Below are 26750 nucleotides of genomic sequence, written 5' to 3'. Positions count from 1 at the left end.
AGTCGACAAACGGAACTTGTACCAACCCCATAAACTTCGGTCATCCCCAAGCCGATCCGTTAAGGATCAGACTGTGTATGCCGATCGCGTCGCTGAAAAGGGGGAGCCGTGTTACAGAACCCCCCAGCACCCCGAATAGGAGATGCATGTATGATATGTGCAATGTGAGATGCATACCCGTAATGCAGCAACTGACCGACTGCGACCCCTGGGCAGAGGTAAACGAGATATCCCACTTCTGACCTCCCCCCACCTTTGTAAATCCCACAGTAAATGATCGTGGGTCGCCGGCCACCTGCGGCTATTGCAATGTACGTCTTAATTGGAGCCTGTTATCTACTGGCCCGTCACATATTGAATGTCCTGTCCTCTGTATGTGTATATATACTGAGACCGGTGAGAAAAATGTTGTCACACTGGAACTATGTGGAGAAGCAGTGATCTTTTATATGTTCCCATGTTACAAAGCCTTTCAAGCCAGCGTCCTTCATGCAGAAGTGAGGAAAAGCAGAGTGGACCTCCTGAAACACGAGGTGGTAATGTAAGAGGTATTACAGCACAGAAGTCCCCGTTACAGCGAGTATACTCCAACCAATGATGAGTACACCCCGACCATGATGAGTACTTCCAAACTATAGCGAGTATACCCCGACCAATGATGAGTACTCACCGACCATGATGAGTACATCCAGACTTTAGAGAGTACACCCCGACCATGAGTACACCCAAACTATAGTGAGTATACCAAGACCAATTATGAGTACACCCTGACCATGATGAGCACACCCAAACTATAGAGAGTACACCCAGACCATGAGTACACCCAAACTATAGTGAGTATACCAAGACCAATTATGAGTACACCCTGACCATGATGAGTACACCCAAACTATAGAGAGTACACCCCGACCATGATGAGTACACCCAAACTATAGAGAGTACACCCCGACCATGATGAGTACACCCAAACTATAGTGAGTATACCCAAAATATAGTGAGTATACCTCGACCATAAGTACACCCAAACCATAATGAGTACACCCCTATCATAGTGAGTACGCCCAAACTATAGTTAGCACACCCCAACCACAGTGAGCACATCCCGACCATAGTGAGCACATCCCGATTACAGCGCAGCAAGGTGACCCCAACTGTAGCGAGTACACCCCTATCATAGTGAGTACACCCCTCTATTAGGGAGTTCAAGTAGTGTACAGAGTAGATGCAGGGTGATCCATGTGCACATTGTGCCGCCCACCGTCCGGCGGACGCTTCGTAAATCTGCAGACCGAGGTTGGTGGCCGGTGCTCGTACCTGGAGCCACAGAGCTCACACTCTAATGTCGTGTTTTGCAGCTCCGCATGTTTGATCTGAATGGGGACGGGAAGCTCTGCCTGTCGGAGATGTCCAGGTAACGGGAGGCCGGGATCACACGCTCCTAGTTGTGAGCGCCCCCTACAGAGCTGCCCACATTGGTGGTAGGATGTGGGAGGATTAGTCTCATTAAAGTGACAGTGCTGATAAGGAGGTTTCTGTGCTCTGACCATTACCTCCTGTATTACAGGCTGCTTCCTGTGCAGGAAAATTTCCTACTGAAATTTCAGGTATGAAAGATCCCTCATATTCCAGGGGTCACGACTACGGGGGGCATGGCAACATATGCCCTGACAACCCCTGGGGGCAGTAGAGAGTGGTGCCTACAGCTCTCGATGTGTTTGGAGGCTGTACTGTCTGCAGTGTCCGGACATTGTGACTCTTGCCGGGGTGGGGTCTCCCCTAACTGTGGGGGGGTCTGACGGGAGGTCACATGCACTGAACCCTTGTCCTGTCGTCTTTCAGGGAATGAAGCTGAGCTGCCAGGAATTCAACGCCATATTCAGTTTCTACGACAAGGTGATGAAATGGCCAGCGGGGTGGAGGGGGCGGAGTGAGAAGGGCAGAGGGGGCGGGGTCAGAAGGGCAGGCGCAGTAGAGGGGGCGGGGGCAGAAGGGCAGGGACAGCAAGGCATGGGTGTTATGGGTCACCGAGGAGGATAACAGGACCAGGCTGTTAAGCTGGAGTCACACATAGCGACTTACCAGCGATCCCGACGATATCAAGTTGTCAGGATCGCTGGTGAGTCGCTATGTGATCGCTGGTGAGCTGTCACACAGACAGCTTCACCAGCGATCAGCACAGCAACGCCGCGCGCGCGGCCTCGCTGTGTTCGTTAGCGCTGATGCCATATTCATGTCAAAAATAGAATTAAAATAAAAAATATTGTTATTCTCACCTTCCGACGTCCCGCGCAGCCTTCCGGCCTCTCTTCACGCTCCGGTCCCAGTGATGCTTTGCGAGAATTACCGTGATGACGTCCGTTCTTGCGGGATCGCGAAGTCTTGCGGTCATTCTTGCAAAGGATTACTGGGACCGGGAGCGTGGAGAGAGGCGGGAATGCTGTGCGGGACGTCGGAAGGTGAGAAAAACAATATTTTTTATATTTTTTACATCCTAGTACACCTGATCGCTGGTCTCCCGCCTATAACACGCAGCGATGCGTGCTGGCCAGCGGGAGATCATCGACGAAAAAATGTCCAGAGGTTTCTTGCAGCGATACCGGCAGGGGGGCCGGTCGCTGACACACACAGCGATCTCGCTGGTGAGATTGATATGTGTGACGGGGCCTTTAGGCGTCGGGTTCCTGCAGTGGGAATCCAGAGCCTTGCATCCTGCGGCCTCCCATTCTTCTCCGACCGCTCAGGAGCCTGCACAGCAGTCTCGGCGTCCCAGACGCTCTGCTCAGACCAGTAGGACTGGTTGTTGCTGCCACCTCTGGGTCAGCAATAGCAGCGCAGGCTGCCCTGCAGCAAGCCACTCCAGAGGCTAAGTCCTCTCGTCACGCTACTGGGCATGCTCACGAGACGACCTCCCATTGGAGGTCGCGAGTCACGTGCTCAGGTCCTTCTCCGGATCTGATTGGTCCATCCCAGAGATCTGGAAGGTCCCACACAGCTATAAAAGGTCCGCATGGCCGCTCGGCCATGCGCTAGTGTAGTCTCTAATTGCTACTGTGTGAATGATGACGGATGCATGAACCTGCGAATGACTCATTAAGATCCCCTCCCTCTGATATTACGTGTGTGGATAGGGGCTTAGCCTTAGAGTCAGCGCCAGTCAGTGGCATGATACAAGCCACAGTGCTCATCTACACAGAGCTAACGTCCGACAGTGCTCCCCTCCTGGGTACTGTCGCATAGCGGCTGAGTTAGTACTGCAATCAGCAGCACTTGTGGGCGTCCGCAGTAGCGACGCCGCACGCACGATAGGTTTAGACGGACATCGACCCTGTGTCTTGGGCCCGAATCCTGTGACCATATACCGCGCATGCACACCGCTGAGACCTGTGAGGTCACCAGGCTCGGCATTTATGTTTATGCCTTAAGGTGACTCTGTGAATATAACAGAGTACGCCCAGTGCACACCGGGTGACGTTCAACCCGTGTGCGATATACCGCCATATTGTGCGTCTGCTATTATAAAGCAGCAGTTTAACACCTCTGCACGGTGGACCCCGGGCGGCGAACGTACTATTACTTTATATTTAATGCGTTCCGCCATCCCTAACACAGGCTAAGCCACAGAAAACCAGAGAGGTTGGAGACTAAGCGGATTGCAGACCCCTGATCCTGTCCACACAACTAGCAGTAGCCATGGGGAGTACCTTCAATGCCCTAGATGCCTCGGCACAGCCGGAGAACTAACAGCCTAAAGAAAGAAAGGTGAAATCTAATCTGCTCCAGAGCAGACCCCAAAGGAATAGACAGCCCCCAAACATATATTGTCTGTGAGACCAGATGAAAACACAAACGCAGGCAGAAAAATAGACTGAGCAAATGATGGGGCCCACACTGACTAGACAGGACAGGAAAGACACTGTCTGCAATCACGCAAAAACCCTAAAAAATCCAACACGTCTGATACACAAAAAACACTGAAGTCACACGACTTCGCCCCCACTAAATCAGCACTCTGGTATATACTGAAAGCAAAGCAAACAGACCAATATAACGGGACAAAACAAACTGGCAGCACAAGCAGTAACATATGGGCGGTGATTCAGCACAGCCCCAGCAGGAGCTGGCTGACCCGCACAAAGCAGAGATAGACAAAACCAGATCAAATGCAAAAAGATTAGCAAATGAGCCACTTAGCTGAACCATGCAGGAACAGAGCAGGAGACATCAGACCTCAGAAGGCACAGGGAGAAAATCACCAGCAGGGATTGAAGGAAGTCAACTGTCTTAGGCTAGTTTCACACTAGCGTTTTTGAGCGCAGCGACGGCCTGCACATGGCCGCTGCTAAGCCCCGCCCCCTGCCGCTGCATGCGTCCTGCATCCCCTATCTTTATCGCTGGGGGCGCAGGCCGTGCGCAGTATGCGTTTGGCGGCACATGCGTCCTTTTGACGGTGCGCCGACCTGCGCCAAACGCAACCTGCTGCAGTTTGGTTGCGCCGGCGCACCGTCAAAAAGGCGCATGCGCCGCCAAACGCATACTGCGCACGGCCTGCGCCCCCAGTGATAAAGATAGGGGACGCAGGACGCATGCAGCGTCATGCGCCGGTAGGCGGAGCTAGCGGCGGAGGCGCGGCAGGGGGCGGGGCTTAGCGGCGGCCGTGCGCAGGCCGTCGCTGCGCTCAAAAACGCTAGTGTGAAACTAGCCTTAAATAAACCAGTCAGAAACCCCAGATCTCCAATCATCATTATCAGGTGACAAGCCTCTGTCAATCTGACCAGTTCCACTACCTCCAGTAACCACCAGAGGGAGCAAAGAAAGAGAACTCGGAACACCTCTGTCGCTCTGACCAGCTCCACTACCTTCAGTAACCACCGGAGGGAGGCCAGAAAGAGAATTCAAAACACATGGGTGGATGACGCAGTGGCAGAGAGGGTAGAGCAGAGGGTGCAAGGCCATCAGGGAGAGGGGGCAGGGCTAGTAGAGCAGGGGCGGAGGAAGCGGGGGATGTCATGGCGGGGGCGGAGGAATCGGGGCCATCATGGCAGGGGCAGAGGAAGCGGGGCCGTCGGTACAGGGACAGAGGAATCAGGGCAGGGGCGGAGCAAGCATGGCCGTCAATGCAGGGTTGGAGGAAGCGGGGCCGTCAGGGCAGGGGCGGAGGAAGCGGGGCTGTCAGGGCAGGGGCGGAGGAAGCGGGGCCGTCAGGGCAGGGGCGGAGGAAGCGGGGCCCTCATGGCAGAGGTGGAGAAAGCGGGGCCGTCAGGGCAGGGGCAGAGGAAGCGGGACCCTCAGGGAAGGGGCGGAGGAAGCGGGGTCGTCCGGACAGGTGTAAGACGTCTGATGTCCGACTCTTGTTGCAGGATGGGAACGGGTACATAGATGAACACGAGCTGGACGCATTACTGAAGGATTTTTTTGAAAAGAACAAAAAGGTGAGTTTCTCGGGTCGCTGTGCTGTGATGATGAGGGTCGCTGTCCTGGGATGATGAGGGTCGCTGTGCTGTGATGTGATGAGGGTCGCTGGATGGAGATGAGGGTCGCTGTCTGGGGATGATGAGGGTCACTGTCCGGGGATGATGAGGGTTGCCGTGCTGTGATGATGAAGGTCGCTGTGCTGTGATGATGACGGTCGCTGTCGGGGGATGATGAGGGTCGCTGTCGGGGGATGATGAGGGTCGCTGTGCTGTGATGATGAGGGTCGCTGTGCTGTGATGATGAGGGTCGCTGTGCTGTGATGATGAGGGTCGCTGTCCGGGGATGATGAGGGTCGCTATCCGGGGATGAGGGTCGCTGTCCGGGGATGATGAGGGTCGCTGTCCGGGGATGATGAGGGTCGCTGTCGGGGGATGATGAGGGTCGCTGTCCGGGGATGATGAGGGTCAGTGACCGGGGATGATGAGGGTCAGTGACCGGGGATGATGAGGGTCGCTGTCCGGGGATGATGAGGGTCGCTGTCCGGGGATGATGAGGGTCCCTGTCCGGTGATGATGAGGGTCGCTGTGCTGTGATGATGAGGGTCGCTGTCGGGGGATGATGAGGGTCACTGTCCGGGGATGATGAGGGTTGCCGTGCTGTGATGATGAAGGTCGCTGTGCTGTGATGATGACGGTCGCTGTCGGGGGATGATGAGGGTCGCTGTCGGGGGATGATGAGGGTCGCTGTGCTGTGATGATGAGGGTCACTGTGCTGTGATGATGAGGGTCGCTGTGCTGTGATGATGAGGGTCGCTGTCCGGGGATGATGAGGGTCGCTATCAGGGGATGAGGGTTGCTGTCCGGGGATGATGAGGGTCGCTGTCCGGGGATGATGAGGGTCGCTGTCGGGGGATGATGAGGGTCGCTGTCCGGGGATGATGAGGGTCAGTGACCGGGGATGATGAGGGTCAGTGACCGGGGATGATGAGGGTCGCTGTCCGGGGATGATGAGGGTCGCTGTCCGGGGATGATGAGGGTCCCTGTCCGGTGATGATGAGGGTCGCTGTGCTGTGATGATGAGGGTCGCTGTGCTGTGATGATGAGGGTCGCTGTGCTGTGATGATGAGGGTCGCTGTCCTGGGATGATGAGGGTCGCTGTGCTGTGATGTGATGAGGGTCGCTGTCCGGAGATGATGAGGGTCGCTGTCTGGGGATGATGAGGGTCACTGTCCGGGGATGATGAGGGTCGCCGTGCTGTGATGATGAGGGTTGCCGTGCTGTGATGATGAAGGTCGCTGTGCTGTGATGATGACGGTCGCTGTCGGGGGATGATGAGGGTCGCTGTCGGGGGATGATGAGGGTCGCTGTCCGGGGATGATGAGGGTCGCTGTCCGGGGATGATGAGGGTCAGTGACCGGGGATGATGAGGGTCGCTGTCCGGGGATGATGAGGGTCGCTGTCCGGGGATGATGAGGGTCGCTGTCCGGGGATGATGAGGGTCGCTGTGCTGTGATGATGAGGGTCGCTGTGCTGTGATGATGAGGGTCGCTGTGCTGTGATGATGAGGGTCGCTGTCCTGGGATGATGAGGGTCGCTGTGCTGTGATGTGATGAGGGTCGCTGTCCGGAGATGATGAGGGTCGCTGTCTGGGGATGATGAGGGTCACTGTCTGGGGATGATGAGGGTCACTGTCCGGGGATGATGAGGGTCGCTGTGCTGTGATGATGAGGGTCACTGTGCTGTGATGTGATGAGGGTCGCTGTCCGGAGATGATGAGGGTCGCTGTCTGGGGATGATGAGGGTCACTGTCCGGGGATGATGAGGGTTGCCGTGCTGTGATGATGAATGTCGCTGTGCTGTGATGATGACGGTCGCTGTCGGGGGATGATGAGGGTCGCTGTCGGGGGATGATGAGGGTCGCTGTCGGGGGATGATGAGGGTCGCTGTCCGGGGATGATGAGGGTCCCTGTCCGGGGATGATGAGGGTCCCTGTCCGGGGATGATGAGGGTCGCTGTCCGGGGATTATGAGGGTCGCTGTCCGGGGATGATGAGGGTCGCTGTCCGGGGATGATGAGGGTCCCTGTCCGGGGATGAGGAGTGTCGCTGTGCTGTGATGATGAGGGTCACTGTCCGGGGATGATGAGGGTCGCTGTCCGGGGATGATGAGGGTCCCTGTCCGGGGATGATGAGGGTCGCTGTGATGATGAGGGTCCATGTCCGGGGATGAGGAGGGTCGCTGTGCTGTGATGATGAGGGTCGCTGTCCGGGGATGATGAGGGTCGCTGTTCGGGGATGATGAGGGTCGCTGTCCGGGGATGATGAGGGTCGCTGTCCGGGGATGATGAGGGTTGCTGTCCGGGGATGATGAGGGTCGCTCTCCGGGGATGATGAGGGTCGCTGTCCGGGGATGATGAGGGTCGCTGTCCGGGGATGAGGAGTGTCGCTGTGCTATGATGATGAGGGTCGCTCTCCGGGGATGATGAGGGTCGCTGTCCGGGGATGATGATGGTCGCTGTCCGGGGATGAGGAGTGTCGCTGTGCTGTGATGATGAGGGTCGCTGTCCGGGGATGATGAGGGTCCCTGTCCGGGGATGATGAGGGTCGCTGTCCGGGGATGATGAGGGTCCCTGTCCGGGGATGATGAGGGTCGCTGTCCGGGGATGATGAGGGTCCCTGTCCGGGGATGATGAGGGTCGCTGTGCTGTGATGATGAGGGTCGCTGTCCGGGGATGATGAGGGTTGCTGTCTGGGGATGATGAGGGTCGCTGTCCGGGGATGATGAGGGTCCCTGTCCGGGGATGATGACGGTCGCTGTGCTGTGATGATGAGGGTCACTGTCCGGGGATGATGAGGGTCCCTGTCCGGGGATGATGAGGGTCCCTGTCCGGGGATGATGAGGATCGCTGTCCGGGGATGATGAGGGTCCCTGTCCGGGGATGAGGAGTGTCGCTGTGCTGTGATGATGAGGGTCACTGTCCGGGGATGATGAGGGTCGCTGTCCGGGGATGAGGAGTGTCGCTGTGCTGATGAGGGTCACTGTCCGGGGATGATGAGGGTCGCTGTCCGGGGATGATGAGGGTCGCTGTGATGATGAGGGTCGCTGTCCGGGGATGAGTAGTGTCGCTGTGCTGTGATGATGAGGGTCGCTGTCCGGGGATGATGAGGGTCGATGTCCGGGGATGAGGAGGGTCGCTGTGCTGTGATGATGAGGGTCGCTGTCCAGGGATGATGAGGGTCGCTGTCCGGGGATGATGAGGGTCCCTGTCCGGGGATGATGAGGGTCCCTGTCCGGGGATGATGAGGGTCGCTGTGCTGTGATGATGAGGGTCCCTGTCCGGGGATGATGAGGGACGCTGTGCTGTGATGATGAGGGTCGCTGTCCAGGGATGATGAGGGTCGCTGTCCGGGGATGATGAGGGTCCCTGTCCGGAGATGATGAGGGTCCCTGTCCGGGGATGATGAGGGTCGCTGTCCGGGGATGATGAGGGTCCCTGTCCGGGGATGAGGAGGGTCGCTGTGCTGTGATGATGAGGGTCGCTGTCCGGGGATGATGAGGGTCGCTGTCCGGGGATGATTAGGGTCGCTGTCCGGGGATGATGAGGGTCCCTGTCCGGGGATGATGAGGGTCCCTGTCCGGGGATGATGAGGGTCGCTGTGCTGTGATGATGAGGGTCCCTGTCCTGGGATGATGAGGGTCGCTGTGCTGTGATGATGAGGGTCCCTGTCCGGAGATGATGAGGGTCGCTGTCCGGGGATGATGAGGGTCGCTGTGCTGTGATGATGAGGGTCTCTGTCCTGGGATGATGAGGGTCACTGTGCTGTGATGATGAGGGTCCCTGTCCTGGGATGATGAGGGTCGCTGTGCTGTGATGATGAGGGTCCCTGTCCGGGGATGATGAGGGTCGCTGTGCTGTGATGATGAGGGTCCCTGTCCGGGGATGATGAGGGTCGCTGTGCTGTGATGATGAGGGTCCCTGTCCTGGGATGATGAGGGTCGCTGTGCTGTGATGATGAGGGTCCCTGTCCGGAGATGATGAGGGTCGCTGTCCGGGGATGATGAGGGTCGCTGTGCTGTGATGATGAGGGTCCCTGTCCTGGGATGATGAGGGTCGCTGTGCTGTGATGATGAGGGTCCCTGTCCTGGGATGATGAGGGTCGCTGTGCTGTGATGATGAGGGTCCCTGTCCGGAGATGATGAGGGTCGCTGTCCGGGGATGATGAGGGTCGCTGTCCGGGGATGATGAGGGTCCCTGTCCGGGGATGATGAGGGTCGCTGTCCGGGGATGATGAGGGTCCCTGTCCGGGGATGATGAGGGTCGCTGTCCGGGGATGATGAGGGTCGCTGTCCGGGGATGATGAGGGTCCCTGCCCGGGGATGAGTAGTGTCGCTGTGCTGTGATGATGAGGGTCCCTGTCCGGGGATGATGAGGGTCGCTGTGATGATGAGGGTCCCTGTCCTGTCCGGGGATGAGTGTCGCTGTGCTGTGATGATGAGGGTCCCTGTCTTGCAGGTCATGAACATTCAGAGTCTCACCGGCTATCGGCAGAGCATCATGTCGCTGTGTGACGCCGGCCGTCTGTACCGCAAGGAGCTGGAGATTGTGTTGTGCAACGAGTCGCCCTCCATGAAATAACTGCGCCCCTGCTGACCTCACCGCACGGACCCCCGGACCCCCTCACCAGAGACAAGAAGAGACTGCTGGGATGTGAGACGGGCAAGAGACCCCCAGTCCTGATCCCGGCACTGCCCCCTTCTCTCCAGCGCCCCGTGGTGTCTCCTCCAGCAGTTCCCCCACTCGCCCTTTGGCCGCTCTCACATGCCCCCCACCCTGCGGCCAGGCTCGGCCCCCATGATTTCGTTTCCGCAGATGATCTCAGATTCTTGTCTTTTTCTTGGTTTTTGCTTCTTCTCCTGATTTACTAAAGAATAAAGAAAATGAGAAATTCTGAGTGCGGAGTCGTCATTAATACGGGGTGGGGGGGCGGAGAACCACATTACAGTACAAAGGGGGGACGGCGTACCACACCATGATACAAAGGGGGGACGGCGTACCACACCATGATACAAAGTGGGGACAGCGTACCGCCATACCACGATACAAACGGGGGACGGCGTACCGCCATACCACGATACAAAGGGGGGACGGCGTACCGCCATACCACGATACAAACGGGGGACGGCATACCGCCATACCACGATACAAAGGGAGGACGGCGTACCGCCATACCACGATACAAAGGGGGGACGGCGTACCGCCATACCACGATACAAAGGGGCGACGGCGTACCGCCATACCACGATACAAACGGGACGGCGTACCGCCATACCACGATACAAATGGAGGATGGCGTACCGCCATACCACGATACAAACGGGACGGCGTACCGCCATACCACGATACAAACGGGGGACGGCGTACCGCCATACCACGATACAAAGGGAGGACGGCGTATCGCCATACCACGATACAAAGGGGGGACGGCGTACCGCCATACCACGATACAAACGGGATGGCGTACCGCCATACCGCGATACAAAGGGAGGACGGCGTACCGCCACACCACGATACAAAGGGGGGACGGCGTACCGCCACACCACGATACAAAGGGGGGACGGCAGACCTCCACACCACGATACAAAGGAGGGACGGCGGACCTCCACACCACGATACAAAGGGGCGACGGCGGACCTCCACACCACGATACAAAGGGGGAACGGCGGACCTCCACACCACGATACAAGGGGGACGGCGGACTTCCACACCACGATACAAAGGGGGAACGGCGGACCTCCACACCACGATACAAAGGGGGGACGGCGGACCTCCACACCTCAATACAAAGAGAGGAGGGCGGACCTCCACACCACGATACAAAGGGGGAACAGCAGACCTCCACACCACGATACAAAGGGGGGACGGCGGACCTCCACACCACGATACAAAGGGGGAACAGCAGACATCCACACCACGATACAAAGGGGGGACGGCGGACCTCCACACCTCAATACAAAGAGAGGACGGCAGACCTCCAAACCACGATACAAAGGGAGGACGGCGTACCACCATACCACGATACAAAGGGGGGACGGCGTACTGCCATACCACGATACAAAGGGGGGACGGCGGACTGCCACACCACGATACAAAGGGGCGACGGAACACCACGATACAAAGGGGGAACAGCAGACCTCCACACCACGATACAATGGTTGGACTGCGGACCACCACACCACGGTACAAAGGGAGACGGTGGGCCACCACACCATGATAAAAAGGAGGGACGTCGAACCACCATGATACAACGGGGAGTCAGAGGACCACCACACCACAATCCATAGGAGAACCCACCACTACATAATCACAGTGACACATTGCGTGACCCTACTGACCAGCAGTTACATTGTGTCTTATCCTCCAACTCTTTTATTTTACAAAATTATCAAAATTACACTCAGAAACAAACCACAATACATAAACTAAAGAAAACCAACATAGACAGACATAAAATGTGCAAAACATGCGCAAAAAACTGAAAGTCCAAATCCTTTCCTTGTCCCCCACTGAGCTCGGCAGCTTAGGGTCCCCCAGCAGGAATCCACTTAAAAGAGAATACAAAGAAACATAAACCCCTCTCCCCACTCTCACCCCATTCACCCCCATTCACACCTCACCGATTTTACTGGTTTACTATTTACAATTTTACTATTTACAAAAAACAAACGAAAATAACCCTTTCCTGGCCTTCCGCCTTGGGAAAAAAAAGAACTCCGCCACTTTGGCCGACAAACCTTACCTCCTATTACACAGCAAACATTTTTTATTTTTTTTTTTTCCTTTTTTATTCTTTTTCCCTTTTTTTCCCCTCTCCCACACATGGCACCTTTTTTTCCCACCACCTTGCACCGCAGGTCCTACAAGTTTGTAGCCTTGTCACTGCAAAATCTGGTCCACGAAAGTTTATGGCCTTTTGATTCCACCTTTTTTTTTTTTCTATGAAAACTCTTTCCAGGGTCCGCAGAGTCTACTTCTCCTGCCCTGCTCCTTTGCTCCTTCATGTTGCTCTTGGCATCCGGTCATCCATCCACCACCCCCCATGCACCCCCCTCCCAACCTGACTACACCCCATCCACACATTCTAACTAAAAACACGTGTGTTATATGTTTTTTCCTTTTACCAAAGCACAACCAAAAGACATTTTCCAAAACTCCTTTCAATACCATCCCATCTACTTACGCATTAATATACAAACTAAACACAGCATTTGCATACCCAAGGCCCAAGTTTGGCACCTGTAAGCCCAATATCCATTATATTTCCTGTTTTTAAAACAAAAAGCTAAGGTGGCATGCACCAGCCCACCACCATGAAAACGGGGTTCTAGAGGCTCCATCCCTCACTAACACATTCATTCTATCCCTCAAGAACTAAGACTGTCCCTACTTCTGCCCCTAAAAAAGAATCCTGTCCCTTCCTGCCCCTACTCTACCTAACTTAACATAACTAACTCTCTATCTGTCCCTCAGTGCCTGTCCCTCCCTGTCCCTATCTGCCCCTACTTCTGTCCCTAACACACCCAGTGAAACTTATGCTATCCCTACCCTCATTCACACGGAGCTAGCTCTCCCTTGAGTGCGTTTTTAAAAGGAGAGGCCTCTCCAAAGCCAAGAGGCCTTCCTCACACCCAACCTTTCAAACTCCAAAGAACGGACCTTCACCAGGTCACCCAAGATGTTTCCTACCACCTCATCCCTTGGGAGGGTTTTTTTCCGCGTCGAAACTAGGCACCGTGCATTCCAAGTGTGGAACCTAACCGCTGCACTGACTAGGAATAAAGTGCACGGGTCCCGCCCACCCAGGGATCTGAACGCTCCATAGGCCCATTCAGCGTAGGAGAGGGACGCCAGCCGCGGCCAACGTAAGGAAGCACCCACCCTGTTGTAAACCTCTGCATTAAAGGGACAATGAAGCAGGAAGTGCTTCATGCTTTCCAGCACGTCGCCACACTCCTCACGAGGGCAACCCCGGTCATTGGAGTTCCTGCACTTCAAGTTGTCCCTTACATACAGCCTCCCGTGGAAGCAACGCCAGGTCAAGTCCCAAAACTTCATGGGGATCCGCTTAGAATTTAAAAGCCCCAGCCCGACCTCCAGATCCCGGCCTGGGCAATCCTTAAGGGCCAGGGGCTTCTGGAAATGGGTCAACAGGACCCTCCTGTCAAGGCACTGCCTCGACATGGTCCTGATTTCCCACATTCCCAGACCCCACCGGCGGATCACCTTCAGAACCGGGGTAGCATAAGCCGGGAGATGCCCATGAGGTGTGCGTAGGTCCTTCACCTGCCCTCCTGTCTCCCATTCCTGGAAGAAAGGCCAAAGCCAACCCTTGCAGGAGACTACCCACGGAGGAGCCCTCTCTAGCCAGAGGTTGGAGATGTTAGTCTTAAGAAAGGTGTTTACTAGAAACACCACCGGGTTGACCATACCCAACCCGCCTAGTCTCCTCGTACGGTATGTAACCTCCCTCTTGATTAGGTTAAGCCTATTCCCCCATAACAATTGGAAGAACAGGCTATAGACCCGCGTCCAGAGAGGTTCCGGCAAGATGCACACACTGCCCAGGTATATCAATAAAGGTAGCAGATAGCCTTTAGCCAGGGCAACCCTTTCCCTCAGGGTTAAAGACCAACCCTTCCATTGGTCCACCTTTTGGGCGGCGATCTTAAGTCTGCCCTCCCAATTTTGCTGGGGGTAGTCCCCGGGGCCAAATTCGATGCCTAGAATTTTGGCGGTGGCCTGGGGCCCTAGAAGGGTGTCCGGGAGATCAAAACTGGGATCTCCCCCTCCCAGCCAGAGACTTTCACACTTATCCCGGTTGATCATGGACCCGGATGCCTCCGAGTAGCGCACTACCTCCGACATGACCCAGTCCGCCTCCCCTCTCGAGGATACGAACAGGGAAACATCATCGGCGTACGCCACCACCCTCAGAGAGGAGCCAGAGCCCGCCCGGTCCATCCCGACTCCCGCCAACGGTCCACGATCTACCCTCCTTAAGAAGGGATCGATCGCGAACACGTATAAAAGCGGGCTCAGCGGACAGCCCTGACGGACCCCAGAACCCACCTCAAAAGGACGACCTGACCAACCGTTCACCAGCGGAAAAGTCTCAGCCCCTTGGTACAAGATCTCTAACCATTTTACAAACCTCCCAGGCAGACCATACCTCAAAAGGACGGACCAGAGGTACTCGTGGTTGACCCGGTCAAAGGCTTTCGCTTGATCTAATGACAGCAAGTACCCCTTCCAGTGACCTGCCCTACCCTGCTCCACTGCCTCTCGGACACCGAGCACAGCACTAAAAGTACTGCGGCCTGGAACAGAGCAATGCTGGGCCCCTGAAAGGAGCCGGGGTGCAAACTTCACCAGCCGATTAAACAGCACCTTGGCCAGAACCTTCCGGTCTGTATCGAGAAGCGCTATGGGACGCCAGTTCTCGATTCGGGACGGATCCTTACCCTTTGACAGAATAATGAGGGCTGACTTCCTCATTGAGCCGGGAAGAGTGCCCGAGGAGAGACACTCATTAAAGACCCCTGTCAAGAGGGGGACCAAGGAGTCCCTAAAAGTCTTATAGAACTCAGATGTTAAGCCATCCGGACCTGGCGATTTCTTGAGCCGAAGCACATCAATGGCCAGTCTCACTTCCTCTTCCCTGATTTCTTCTGCCAAAACACCAAGAGAGGGATCACCCCCTGGCTCAGGGATGGCTTCAGCCAGGAAAGCCGACATCCTGTCCCGATCCAGATCCTTCTTTTCCAAGAGGTGTGAGTAGAAGGATCTGACTACCTCCAGGATCCCTGATTTGGATCTGTTCAGGGACCCCGTACTGTCGATCAGTCCTGTCACCATCTTACAATTCACTGACATCTTACAGTTTCTGTAAGGGTCGGGCGAGCGGTACTTCCCGAAGTCCCTCTCAAAAACCAAGGATGTGTGCCTATCATACTGACACCTCTTGAGCAAAGATTTCACTCTGGAGATTTCCTCTCGGTCACCTCCAGTCGAGACAAGCTGCTCGAGTTTCCTCCCCAGAGCCTGGTACAAGCGGTGCCTGTTCAGACTCCTGAGGCTCGAGAGCTGACGGAAGAACCCCGCCACCCGCTTTTTGAAGATCTCCCACCACTCTGACTTACTACTACAGAGATCCAACAGCGGTACCTGGCTCTGAAGAAAATCCTAGAAGGATTGTCTCACCTCCGCTTCTTCCAGCAGGGACGAATTGAGCTTCCACAGCCCTCTTCCCATCCGAGGAGTCTCTGCAACATTCAGAGAAAAGAAAATTAGACAGTGATCGGAGAACTCCACCTCAACGGCGGACACAGCAGAAAAGATGGCGTCCTCCTTCAAAAAAAACCTGTCTATTCTAGACCTACAGCTACCCCTATGGTAGGTGAAACCTCCGTGACCTGGGGTGTGCCGGATGTGGGAATCCACCAGGCGAGCTTCACTGGCTATGCTATTCAACGCGACGCTATCATAAGCCAGGCGATCTCCGGGACCCCCCCGGTCACGGGACCTCGTAATGGTGTTGAAGTCCCCACCGAAGACCACCTGTCGGCTCGTAAAAAGAAAGGGCTTGATCCTCAGGAAGAGACATTTGCGGTCCCACTTGGACTGCGGGCCGTAGATGTTGATGAGCCGGAGCTCTTGTCCCCTCATGAAGACATCTAGGATCAGGCACCTCCCCATTTCCAACTCAGTAACCCGTCGGCATTCAACTGCTGCAGTCTTAAAAAGGACTGCCACCCCGCTATACGGCTCGGCCGCAAGAGACCAGTATGAGGGCCCGCACCTCCACTCCCTCCGTGCTTTATAGATGGCCCCCATGTCTGTTAGTCTGGTCTCTTGCAAGAATAAAATTTCTGCCTCAATCCGGGAGAAAAAATCAAAAGCCGTGAAGCGAGCCGCATCTGACTTAATGCTGGCGACATTAATAGACGCCAGCGTCAACGGGGCGAGTTCAGCCATCATGGGTGATCGAGTTGGATGGCCAATTTCTTCCCTACCCCGCTATTACCTCCTCCTGGGGAGGGGTCAGACACCTTCCTTTTCAGGGAAGCTCCCGACGTGTCCATCCCACCCCCCCCGGTGTCCTCGCCCCCGGGTTCCAGGTCTGTCCCCCCCTCAGGAGGAGCAATGCCCCCTGAGGGACGGACTCCGCCATCCCCTGAAGGACCCTCCGGTGTTGCCCCCGGCCCAGTACCCTCGTCTTGCGGTTCATCATCTGAACCCCCGAGGGCGCTGAACCGGTTGGAGAGTCTGATCAGAGGGGGGTCAGCGGGCCCTTCCGTATGCACCCTTGTGGTCGGGGGTGGGGGGGACTTTGAAGGCTTGTCAGCCTTCCTCCCCACCGCTTTGCGCTTGGCACGCCTGGTTTTGCCACCTGGTGCTGTAGGCTGCTCTTGGACATCCTCATCAACACTTTCATACTGAGAGGAATTGTCCGAGTCAGCCGCTTTCTCCTCTCTCTCCATCCTCCTGATCTCCTCACTCACCGCACTCTCCCCCAGGGCCTCAGAGGCTTTGGCCACGGGCCTGGAGGGAGGAGCAGGCATCACCCCGGTTGCCCGAGGCTCCACCTGTCCCTTACCTCCCTGGCGTTTTTCCTGCCTCCGCTGGTACGCGGGGCCCCTTGCAGCATTGCCCTTCCTCACTGGCCCCTCAGCCCTTCCCCCTTCGCCACCACCTGCCACAGCAGAAGCAGCGCCACCGGGGGTTGCCCCCCCGCGGTCTCCCCCCACCGGGCCTGTGGCGGCATTAGAGAAAGAGCGAGGGCAGCGGCTGAGAGGGTGACCCAGGTCACCACACAGGTGGCACCGAATGTCTTTGCACAAGGCAGCCAGGTGACCTACCCCACCACACAACGCGCACTTCTGCACCTTGCAGTTGGCGCTGAAGTGAGTGGGGTCGCCGCACTTGTGGCAGACCTTCGGTTGCCCCTGGTAGAAGACCAGGATCCTGTCCCTTCCCAGGAACGCCGAGGAAGGGATGTGGGTGACCGTGCCGTCGGAAACCTTCAATTTGACCATGAAGGTCCAGCCCCCCGACCAGATGCCAAACTCGTCCCTGTTCTTTTTTGGGACCTCGGTGACCTCCCCGTAACGGGAAAGCCACGTCATGATGTCCACGCCTGTGAGTGACTCGTTACATGTAACCACGGTCACTCGCTTGACGGAATTTTGGCGAGACACCGCTTGAGCCACGAAGTCTCGCCATCCGGGCTCTTCTCGCACCAGCTCGTAGTTTGACCAGAAGAGCTCAAGCCCCTCTGGCCGCACGAAGCTGACGTCGAAGAAGCGGGACGCCGAAGGGTGTATCAGGGCAAAGATGTCATTTGCCCCGAAGCCCATCTTAAGGAGGAGCTCCACCACCTTGCTCCTAGGTGGACAAGCTTCACTGCCCCCCCACCTAAGACGGACCACATTCCTTCTTGGCGGCCCCTGCCCGGCTGTGGGGAGAGACCAAACAGTCCCTCCCTCCCTTTGATTTTGGAAGGCTGCTAGGCCATGTCTCTCTATCCAGAAAGACAGGTCCACTGTCCTCCCCTCTACCATGATCGATCTTTCTCCCCTTTGGAGGGCCTCCAGGAAACGGCGGTGCAAACTGCCGTCCCCAGAGCCCGGAGGCGAGGAGACCCCCCCGGAACCACCCCGACCCCCAGCCGTGACCCCCGCATAATTACGTTGGGGCCTCGCGGATGGGGGGGCAGACGGGCCAGCCCTCCCACCACTACCACCACTTGTGCCAGCACCCTCATTCACTCTCCCGTTCACTCTTTTATTATTTCCACTCGCTCCGGCACTCACTCCAGCATTTACTGCCACATTCACACTCGCACTCACTCCCTCATCCATATCGCTCACATCACCATTTATGTCCTCAAACAGCTCTTCAAAAATATCTCCTATCTCACTCCCACTCTCACTTCCAGATAGACCACTATTTACATTAGCAGACTTGGTGTTGCAGTACCCCTGCCTGCCTGCTGGGGGCCCTGACTGGCCAGTGCTCTGCTCCTTGGAGCTGCTGGCACTGCTCCAACTCTTGTCCAAGAGTGCCGCTGCCCCTTTAAATACCTCCGAGCAGAGCGCACTCAGTACGCCCTGCCCGAGCCTGGGAGCAGCAGCAGCTCCTGGGTTCTCTGGCTCCACTTTTTTTTCTTTTTGCGGTGTCTTTGCACTGAGGACAGGGACGGCCACTGCCACCGCACCCTGCCCTCTGCTGTTCGCCCCCGCCGGCTTCCCAAGGAGCGCCAGAGCCCCCGCACCACCAGATGGAGGTAAGCGGGCTGGGGACCCCGACAACTCCCTACTGACTTTTGGGGGCACTATGCTGCTTGAGGGGGTAGGCGGGACAGGAGGCAGTGGGCCCGCCAAGGCCACGCCCCCCCGCCGGCCGCAGCCACCCCGGGCAGAGCAGTGACCCCTTGCGAGGCCACGCCCTCCCCAGGTGACGCGGGCACAGCGGGCGGGACAGCGGCCGAGGAGGACACGCCCCCCCGCATGCCGTAGCCTTTGCAGGCTGGGCAACACTCGGGGAGGCCACGCCCCCCTCACGGACTGTCACTGCGCCCCTGAACCCACCACTTGATGTTGGCAGGGCTGGCCACTCCCCCTCGTCGCCCAGCGGCGGCGGTGCCCCAGCACAGACCCCTTTTTGGGTCTACGCGCCGGGGACCCCGCTCTTGCCACGGGCGCCGTCAGAGGAGCTACCAGCCCCTTGCATTTTTTAGCTGCTGCTTCACAGCAGCCTCCACGCCCTTTCTAGGTCTCTGGACCCCCATAAGTGGACCAGACTTAACGGACCCGTGCGTGGGGGATCCAGAGACCCCAGCACTCACCGCCGGAGGTGCGGTCCTGGCTGTACCCGTGCTGAGCGCCAGGCCAGCCCCCCTGCCACCGGGGACTGAGCCCGGACACCACTACTGCCAATACCGCCAGCGGCTGTTACACCACTGGCACCAGCACCGACCTCCATGTCGCTGCCTGAACCCTCACCGCCACCACCAGATGTGACGGTAAGGTCCAGGCACACATCACTCTCCCCGCGCCCCCGCTGTGGACCCATCACAGGGCCCGAGCCGGGGTGGGCAGCGGGTTCCATACAGCGGGACAGAGGGGCCCCGGAAAGAGGGACAAACATAAGTTTGTCAGCCACGGTGTTTTTTGGCTTGCGCTTGTTTTTTTTCTTTTTCCTCTTTCCGGTTGCCTCGTCCTCAGGGCAGACCTCATCCCCAAAGAGCAGTGTGCCAAACCGCTCTGGGGACTCGATCTGCCTCACCTGTTGTAGGACAAGGCAGCCCCCCTCACTACTACTGTCCCCACTCCCACCAGCCTCCCCCTCGCCCCCACTTTCCTCCGAGTAACTGGAGTCCGGTGGGAGAGCCACTTGCTCAGGGGCCACCCCGCTGCATGTTACCTGGGTGTCGCTGCTCACCAGGCCTTCAGGTGGGGCAGGCGTAGATGTTCCGCCATCCTCCTCCTCTTGGCCCTCCACCTGGCAGGGGCCTCCCGACCCCCCAGGAGACCCACCGGTCATGGCTCTAAACCGGTCATCGTTTTTCAGTTTCTCTGCAAAGGGGCCGCTCCCACTCAGGATAGCCGCCCGTATCTCCTCCAAGGCCCTGATAGCCCCCTTCAGCCTCTCCACCGTGGCGGAGACCTCAGCTCGTCTCGAGGCGGGGAGCCGGTTCTTAGCCACCGCTCGTGCTCCCCTTAACTCCTCCCGGAGTTTTTTCAGCTGTTTGGCGGCCTCCTCATATTCGCAGAGGTGCGCATGGATGCGGGAGGCGTAGATGGTGGATGGCTCTCCCTCAGCTCTGGAGCCCCAGATGTTGGGGGGCTCTGCCACTGCACCTCTGCTCTGGGCCGCCACTCCTCCGGGAGGAGGAGCCGCCACGGTACCAGCTTCGGGGGGCCCGGTGTCCCGGGGCTCCTGGGTCCTGCGACCCCCTCTCTCCTGGCTCCGTCTCTTCCCCATCTCCCTGGGACTGGCTGGCTGCACCCTGGCCTCTGGATGGTGCTGAGGCCCCCCACCCCCAGCTGGCTTGCCGGAGGGTGGGAGCCAGGGGCACAGCCCCGGCGCTCAGTCCCAGGGAAAGTCCTCTTTCCTGGGAAGGGGGCAGATGGAAAGTCCTTGCAGGAAAAAACCTCCCTTCCCAGGAGCTTAGCAAGGCCCTAGCCTGCAGACGCTCAGCACAGATGCTCCTCCTCTTCCTGGGCGTGCTCTATCCTCCAGTCACCTCTAGAGCTGCAGTCACTATTCTGCTGTTACATCACGTCTCATGCTCCAGTCATATGCAGAGCTGCACTCAAACAAAAAAGGAAGCACACTGTAGCGCCAAGGCATACAAACAAGAAATATGAACAATGAATTGCATTACTGCATTAGAAGCATGAAAAATTGAGAAAGCGAAGGGCATAAAAAGGCCAAAATATATGTACCTGGAAGCCATGTTAAGGCGTTTCTCGTTTTCCAGAACCCTAACCTAATGCCAATCCTCACTTAGCCGTTGTGTCACTGGTCCTTCTCCCTCCTCTCCGGCAGGTGGCGCTGTGTCCCCGCCTTTGTGTCACTCGTCCTTCTCTCTCCTCTCCGGCAGGTGGCGCTGTGTCCCCGCCGTTGTGTCACTCGTCCTTCTGTCTCCTCTCCGGCAGGTGGTGCTGTGTCCCAGCTGTTGTGTCCCTCGTCCTTCTCTCTCCTCTCTGGCAGGTGGCGCAGTGTCCCTGCCGTTGTGTCACTCGTCCTTCTCTCTCCTCTCCGGCAGGTGGTGCTGTGTCCCCGCTGGTGTGTCACTCGTCCATCTCCCTTCTCTCCGGCAGGTGGCGCTGTGTCCGTTCCATTGTGTCACTCGTCCTTCTCTCTCCTCTCCGGCAGGTGGCGCTGTGTCCCCGCCGTTGAGTCACTCGTCCTTCTCTCTCCTCTCCGGCAGGTGGCGCTGTGTCCCCGACGTTGTGTCAATCGTCCTTCTCTCTCCTCTCCGGCAGGTGGTGCTGTGTCCCCGCCGTTGTGTCCCTCGTCCTTCCCCCTCCTCTCCGGCAGGTGGCGCTGTGTCCCCGCCGTTGTGTCCCTCGTCCTTCTCTCTCCTCTCCGGCAGGTGGCGCTGTGTCCCAGCTGTTGTGTCACTCGTCCTTCTCTCTCCTCTCCGGCAGGTGGTGCGGTCTCCCCGCTGTTGTGTCACTCGCCGGCAGGTGTCGCTTTGTCCCCGCCGTTGTGTCATTCGTCCTTCTCTCTCCTCCCCGGCAGGTGGCGCTGTGTCCCCGTCGTTGTGTCACTCGTCCTTCTCTCTCCTCTCCGGCAGGTGGCGCTGTGTCCCAGCTGTTGTGTCACTCGTCCTTCTCTCTCCTCGGCAGGTGGCGCTGTGTCCCCGCCGTTGTGGCACTCGTCCTTCCCCCTCCTCTCCGGCAGATGGCGCTGTGTCACAGCTGTTGTGTCATTCGTCCTTCTCTCTCCTCTCCGGCAGGTGGCGCTGTGTCCCCGCTGTTGTGTCCCTCGTCCTTCTCCCTCCTCCACGGCAGGTGGCGCTGTGTCCTTGCCATTGTGTCACTCGTCCATCTCTCTCCTCTCCGGCAGGTGGCGCTGTGTCTCCGCCGTTGTGTCACTCGTCCTTCTCTCTCCTCTCCGGCAGGTGGTGCTGTGTCCCAGCCGTTGTGTCTCTCGTCCTTCCCCCTCCTCTCCGGTAGGTGGCGCTGTGTCCCAGCCGTTGTGTCTCTCGTCCTTCTCCCTCCTCTCCGGCAGGTGGCGCAGTGTTCCCGCCGTTGTGTCACTCGTCCTTCTCTCTCCTGTCCGGCAGGTGGCGCTGTGTCTCCGCCGTTGTGTCACTCGTCCTTCTCTCTAATCTCCGGCAGGTGGCGCTGTGTCCCCGCTGTTGTGTCACTCGTCCTTCTCTCTCCTCTCCGGCAGGTGGCGCAGTGTCCCCGCTGTTGTGTCACTCGTCCTTCTCTCTCCTCTCCTGCAGGTGGCGCTGTGTCCCCGCTGTTGTTTCACTCGTCCTTCTCTCTCCTCTCCGGCAGGTGGCGCTGTGTCCCCGCCGTTGTGTCACTTGTCCTTCTCTCGCCTCCCTGGCAGGTGGCGCTGTGTCCCCGCCGTTGTGTCACTCGTCCTTTTCTCTCCTCTCCGGCAGGTGGCGCTGTGTCCCAGCCGTTGTGTCTCTCGTCCTTCCCCCTCCTCTCCGGTAGGTGGCGCTGTGTCCCCGCCGTTGTGTCACTCATCCTTCTCTCTCCTCTCCGGCAGGTGGCGCTGTGTCCCCGCTGTTGTGTCACTCGTCCTTCCCCCTCCTCTCCGGCAGGTGGCGCTGTGTCCCCGCCGTTGTGTCACTCGTCCTTCTCTCTCCTCTCCGGCAGGTGGCGCTGTGTCCCCGCCGTTGTGTCACTCGTCCTTTTCTCTCCTCTCCGGCAGGTGGCGCTGTGTCCCAGCCGTTGTGTCTCTCGTCCTTCCCCCTCCTCTCCGGCAGGTGGCGCTGTGTCCCAGCCGTTGTGTCTCTCGTCCTTCTCCCTCCTCTCCGGCAGGTGGCGCAGTGTTCCCGCCGTTGTGTCCCTCGTCCTTCCCCCTCCTCTCCGGCAGGTGGCGCTGTGTCCCAGCTGTTATTTCCCTCGTCCTTCTCTCTCCTCTCCGGCAGGTGTCGCTGTGTCCCCGCCGTTGTGTCACTCGTTGTTCTCTCTCCTCTCCGGCAGGTGGCGCTGTGTCCCCGCCGTTGTGTCACTCGTCCTTCTCTCTCCTCTCCGGCAGGTGGTGCTGTCTCCCCGCTGTTGTGGCACTCGTCCTTCCCCCTCCTCTCCGGCAGGTGGCGCTGTGTCCCAGCTGTTGTGTCACTCGTCCTTCTCTCTCCTCTCTGGCAGGTGGCGCTGTGTCCTCGCTGTTGTGTCCCTCGTCCTTCTCCCTCCTCCCCGGCAGGTGGCGCTGTGTCCTTGCCATTGTGTCACTCGTCCTTCTCTCTCCGGCAGGTGGCGCTGTGTCCCCGCTGTTGTGTCACTCGTCCTTCTCGCTCCTCTCCGGCAGGTGGCGCTGTGTCCCAGCTGTTGTGTCACTCGTCCTTCTCTCTCCTCTCCGGCAGGTGTCGCTGTGTCCCCGCTGTTGTGTCACTCGTCCTTCTCTCTCCTCTCCGGCAGGTGGCGCTGTGTCCCAGCTGTTGTGTCACTCGTCCTTCTCTCTCCTCTCCGGCAGGTGGCGCTGTGTCCCCGCCGTTGTGTCCCTCGTCCTTCCCCCTCCTCTCCGGCAGGTGTCGCTGTGTCCCCGCCGTTGTGTCCCTCGTCCTTCTCTCTCCTCTCCGGCAGGTGGCGCTGTGTCCCCGCCGTTGTGTCCCTCGTCCTTCCCCCTCCTCTCCGGCAGGTGTCGCTGTGTCCCCGCCGTTGTGTCCCTCGTCCTTCTCTCTCCTCTCCGGCAGGTGGCGCTGTGTCCCAGCTGTTGTGTCACTCGTCCTTCTCTCTCCTCTCCGGCAGGTGGTGCTGTCTCCCCGCTGTTGTGGCACTCGTCCTTCCCCCTCCTCTCCGGCAGGTGGCGCTGTGTCCCAGCTGTTGTGTCACTCGTCCTTCTCTCTCCGGCCGGTGGCGCTGTGTCCCCGCTGTTGTGTCACTCGTCCTTCTCGCTCCTCTCCGGCAGGTGGCGCTGTGTCCTCGCTGTTGTGTCCCTCGTCCTTCTCCCTCCTCCCCGGCAGGTGGCGCTGTGTCCTTGCCATTGTGTCACTCGTCCTTCTCTCTCCGGCAGGTGGCGCTGTGTCCCCGCTGTTGTGTCCCTCGTCCTTCTCCCTCCTCCCCGGCAGGTGGCGCTGTGTCCTTGCCATTGTGTCACTCGTCCTTCTCTCTCCGGCAGGTGGCGCTGTGTCCCCGCTGTTGTGTCACTCGTCCTTCTCGCTCCTCTCCGGCAGGTGGCGCTGTGTCCCCGCCGTTGTGTCACTCGTCCTTCTCGCTCCTCTCCGGCAGGTGGCGCTGTGTCCCCGCCGTTGTGTCACTCGTCCTTCTCTCTCCTCTCCGGCAGGTGGCGCTGTGTCCCAGCTGTTGTGTCACTCATCCTTCTCTCTCCTCTCCGGCAGGTGGTGCTGTCTCCCCTCTGTTGTGGCACTCGTCCTTCCCCCTCCTCTCCGGCAGGTGGCGCTGTGTCCCAGCTGTTGTGTCACTCGTCCTTCTCTCTCCTCTCAGGCAGGTGGCGCTGTGTCCCAGCTGTTGTGTCCCTCGTCCTTCTCCCTCCTCCCCGGCAGGTGGCGCTGTGTCCTTGCCATTGTGTCACTCGTCCTTCTCTCTCCGGCAGGTGGCGCTGTGTCCCCGCTGTTGTGTCACTCGTCCTTCTCGCTGCTCTCCGGCAGGTGGCGCTGTGTCCCCGCCGTTGTGTCACTCGTCCTTCTCTCTCCTCTCCGGCAGGTGGCGCTGTGTCCCCGCCGTTGTGTCACTCGTCCTTCTCGCTCCTCTCCGGCAGGTGGCGCTGTGTCCCCGCCGTTGTGTCACTCGTCCTTCTCTCTCCTCTCCGGCAGGTGGCGCTGTGTCCCAGCTGTTGTGTCACTCGTCCTTCTCTCTCCTCCCCGGCAGGTGGCGCTGTGTCCCAGCTGTTGTGTCACTCGTCCTTCTCGCTCCTCTCCGGCAGGTGGCGCTGTGTCCCCGCCGTTGTGTCACTCGTCCTTCTCTCTCCTCTCCGGCAGGTGTCGCTGTGTCCCCTCCGTTGTGTCACTCGTCCTTCTCTCTCCTCCCCGGCAGGTGGCGCTGTGTCCCCGCTGTTGTGTCACTCGTCCTTCTCTCTCCTCTCCGGCAGGTGGCGATGTGTCCCCGCCTTTGTGTCACTCGTCCTTCTCTCTCCTCTCCGGCAGGTGTCGCTGTGTCCCCGCCGTTGTGTCACTCGTTCTTCTCTCTCCTCTCCGGCAGGTGTCGCTGTGTCCCCGCCTTTGTGTCACTCGTTCTTCTCTCTCCTCTCCGGCAGGTGTCGCAGTGTCCCCGCCTTTGTGTCACTCGTCCTTCTCTCTCCTCCCCGGCAGGTGGCGCTGTGTCCCCGCTGTTGTGTCACTCGTCCTTCTCTCTCCTCTCCGGCAGGTGTCGCTGTGTCCCCGCCTTTGTGTCACTCGTCCTTCTCTCTCCTCTCCGGCAGGTGGCGATGTGTCCCCGCCGTTGTGTCACTTGTTCTTCTCTCTCCTCTCCGGCAGGTGGCGATGTGTCCCAGCTGTTGTTTCCCTCGTCCTTCTCTCTCCTCTCCGGCAGGTGTCGCTGTGTCCCCGCCTTTGTGTCACTCGTCCTTCTCTCTCCTCCCCGGCAGGTGGCGCTGTGTCCCCGCCGTTGTGTCACTCGTCCTTCTCTCTCCTCTCCGGCAGGTGTCGCTGTGTCCCCGCCTTTGTGTCACTCGTCCTTCTCTCTCCTCCCCGGCAGGTGGCGCTGTGTACCCGCCGTTGTGTCACTCGTTCTTCTCTCTCCTCTCCGGCAGGTGGCGATGTGTCCCAGCTGTTGTTTCCCTCGTCCTTCTCTCTCCTCTCCGGCAGGTGGCGCTGTGTCCCCGCCTTTGTGTCACTCGTCCTTCTCTCTCCTCTCCGGCAGGTGGCGCTGTGTCCCCGCTATTGTGTCACTCGTCCTTCTCTCTCCTCTCCGGCAAGTAGCGCTGTGTCCCCGCCGTTGTGTCACTCGTCCTTCCCCCTCCTCTCCGGCAGGTGGCGCTGTGTCCCCGCCATTGTGTCACTCATCCTTCTCTCTCCTCTCCGGCAGGTGGCGCTGTGTCCCCGCCGTTGTCACTCGTCCTTCTCCCTTCTCTCCGGCAGGTGGCGCTGTGTCCCCGCCGTTGTGTCACTCGTCCTTCCCCCTCCTCTCCAGCAGGTGGTGCTGTGTCCCCGCTGTTGTGTCACTCGTCCTTCTCTCTCCTCTCCGGCAGGTGGCGCTGTGTCCCCGCCGTTGTGTCACTCGTCCTTCTCTCTCCTCTCCGGCAGGTGGCGCTGTGTCCCCGCCGTTGTGTCCCTCGTCCTTCCCCCCCTCTCCGGCAGGTGGCGCTTTGTCCCCGCTGTTGTGTCACTCGTCCTTCTCTCTCCTCTCCGGCAGGTGGTGCTGTGTCCCCGCCGTTGTGTCACTAGTCCTTCTCTCTCCTCTCCGGCAGGTGGCGCTGTGTCCCTGCTGTTGTGTCACTCGTCCTTCCCCCTCCTCTCCGGCAGGTGGCGCTATGTCCCTGTCGTTGTGTGACTCGTCCTTCTCCCTTCTCTCCGGCAGGTGGCGCTGTGTCCCCGCCGTTGTGTCACTCGTCCTTCTCCCTTCTCTCCGGCAGGTGGCGTTGTGTCCACGCTGTTGTGTCACTCGTCCTTCCCCCTCCTCTCCGGCAGGT

The 26750-nt window shown here is 58.5% G+C and overlaps 1 protein-coding gene across 1 annotated transcript in view; it reads left to right on the top strand.

Moving 5' to 3' along the window:
• The window catches only part of CALB2 (calbindin 2), a 107610-nt gene extending 97248 nt beyond the window's left edge, over positions 1–10362 (top strand). Inside the window, exons 7-11 of the mRNA XM_073564360.1 lie at positions 1356–1411; positions 1565–1604; positions 1840–1893; positions 5358–5429; positions 9924–10362. Coding sequence (XP_073420461.1) covers positions 1356–1411; positions 1565–1604; positions 1840–1893; positions 5358–5429; positions 9924–10046 — 345 coding nt within the window. The 3' untranslated portion in view covers positions 10047–10362. The remainder of the gene's footprint in view (positions 1–1355; positions 1412–1564; positions 1605–1839; positions 1894–5357; positions 5430–9923) is intronic.
• The last annotated feature ends 16388 nt before the right edge of the window (positions 10363–26750 follow it).

The sequence above is a fragment of the Dendrobates tinctorius genome, unplaced genomic scaffold (genome assembly GCF_039654945.1).
Source record: "Dendrobates tinctorius isolate UK_male_01 unplaced genomic scaffold, ASM3965494v1 ptg000450l, whole genome shotgun sequence".
Lineage (NCBI taxonomy): Eukaryota > Metazoa > Chordata > Amphibia > Anura > Dendrobatidae > Dendrobates > Dendrobates tinctorius.
This window is presented reverse-complemented; position numbering and strand designations above follow the sequence as displayed.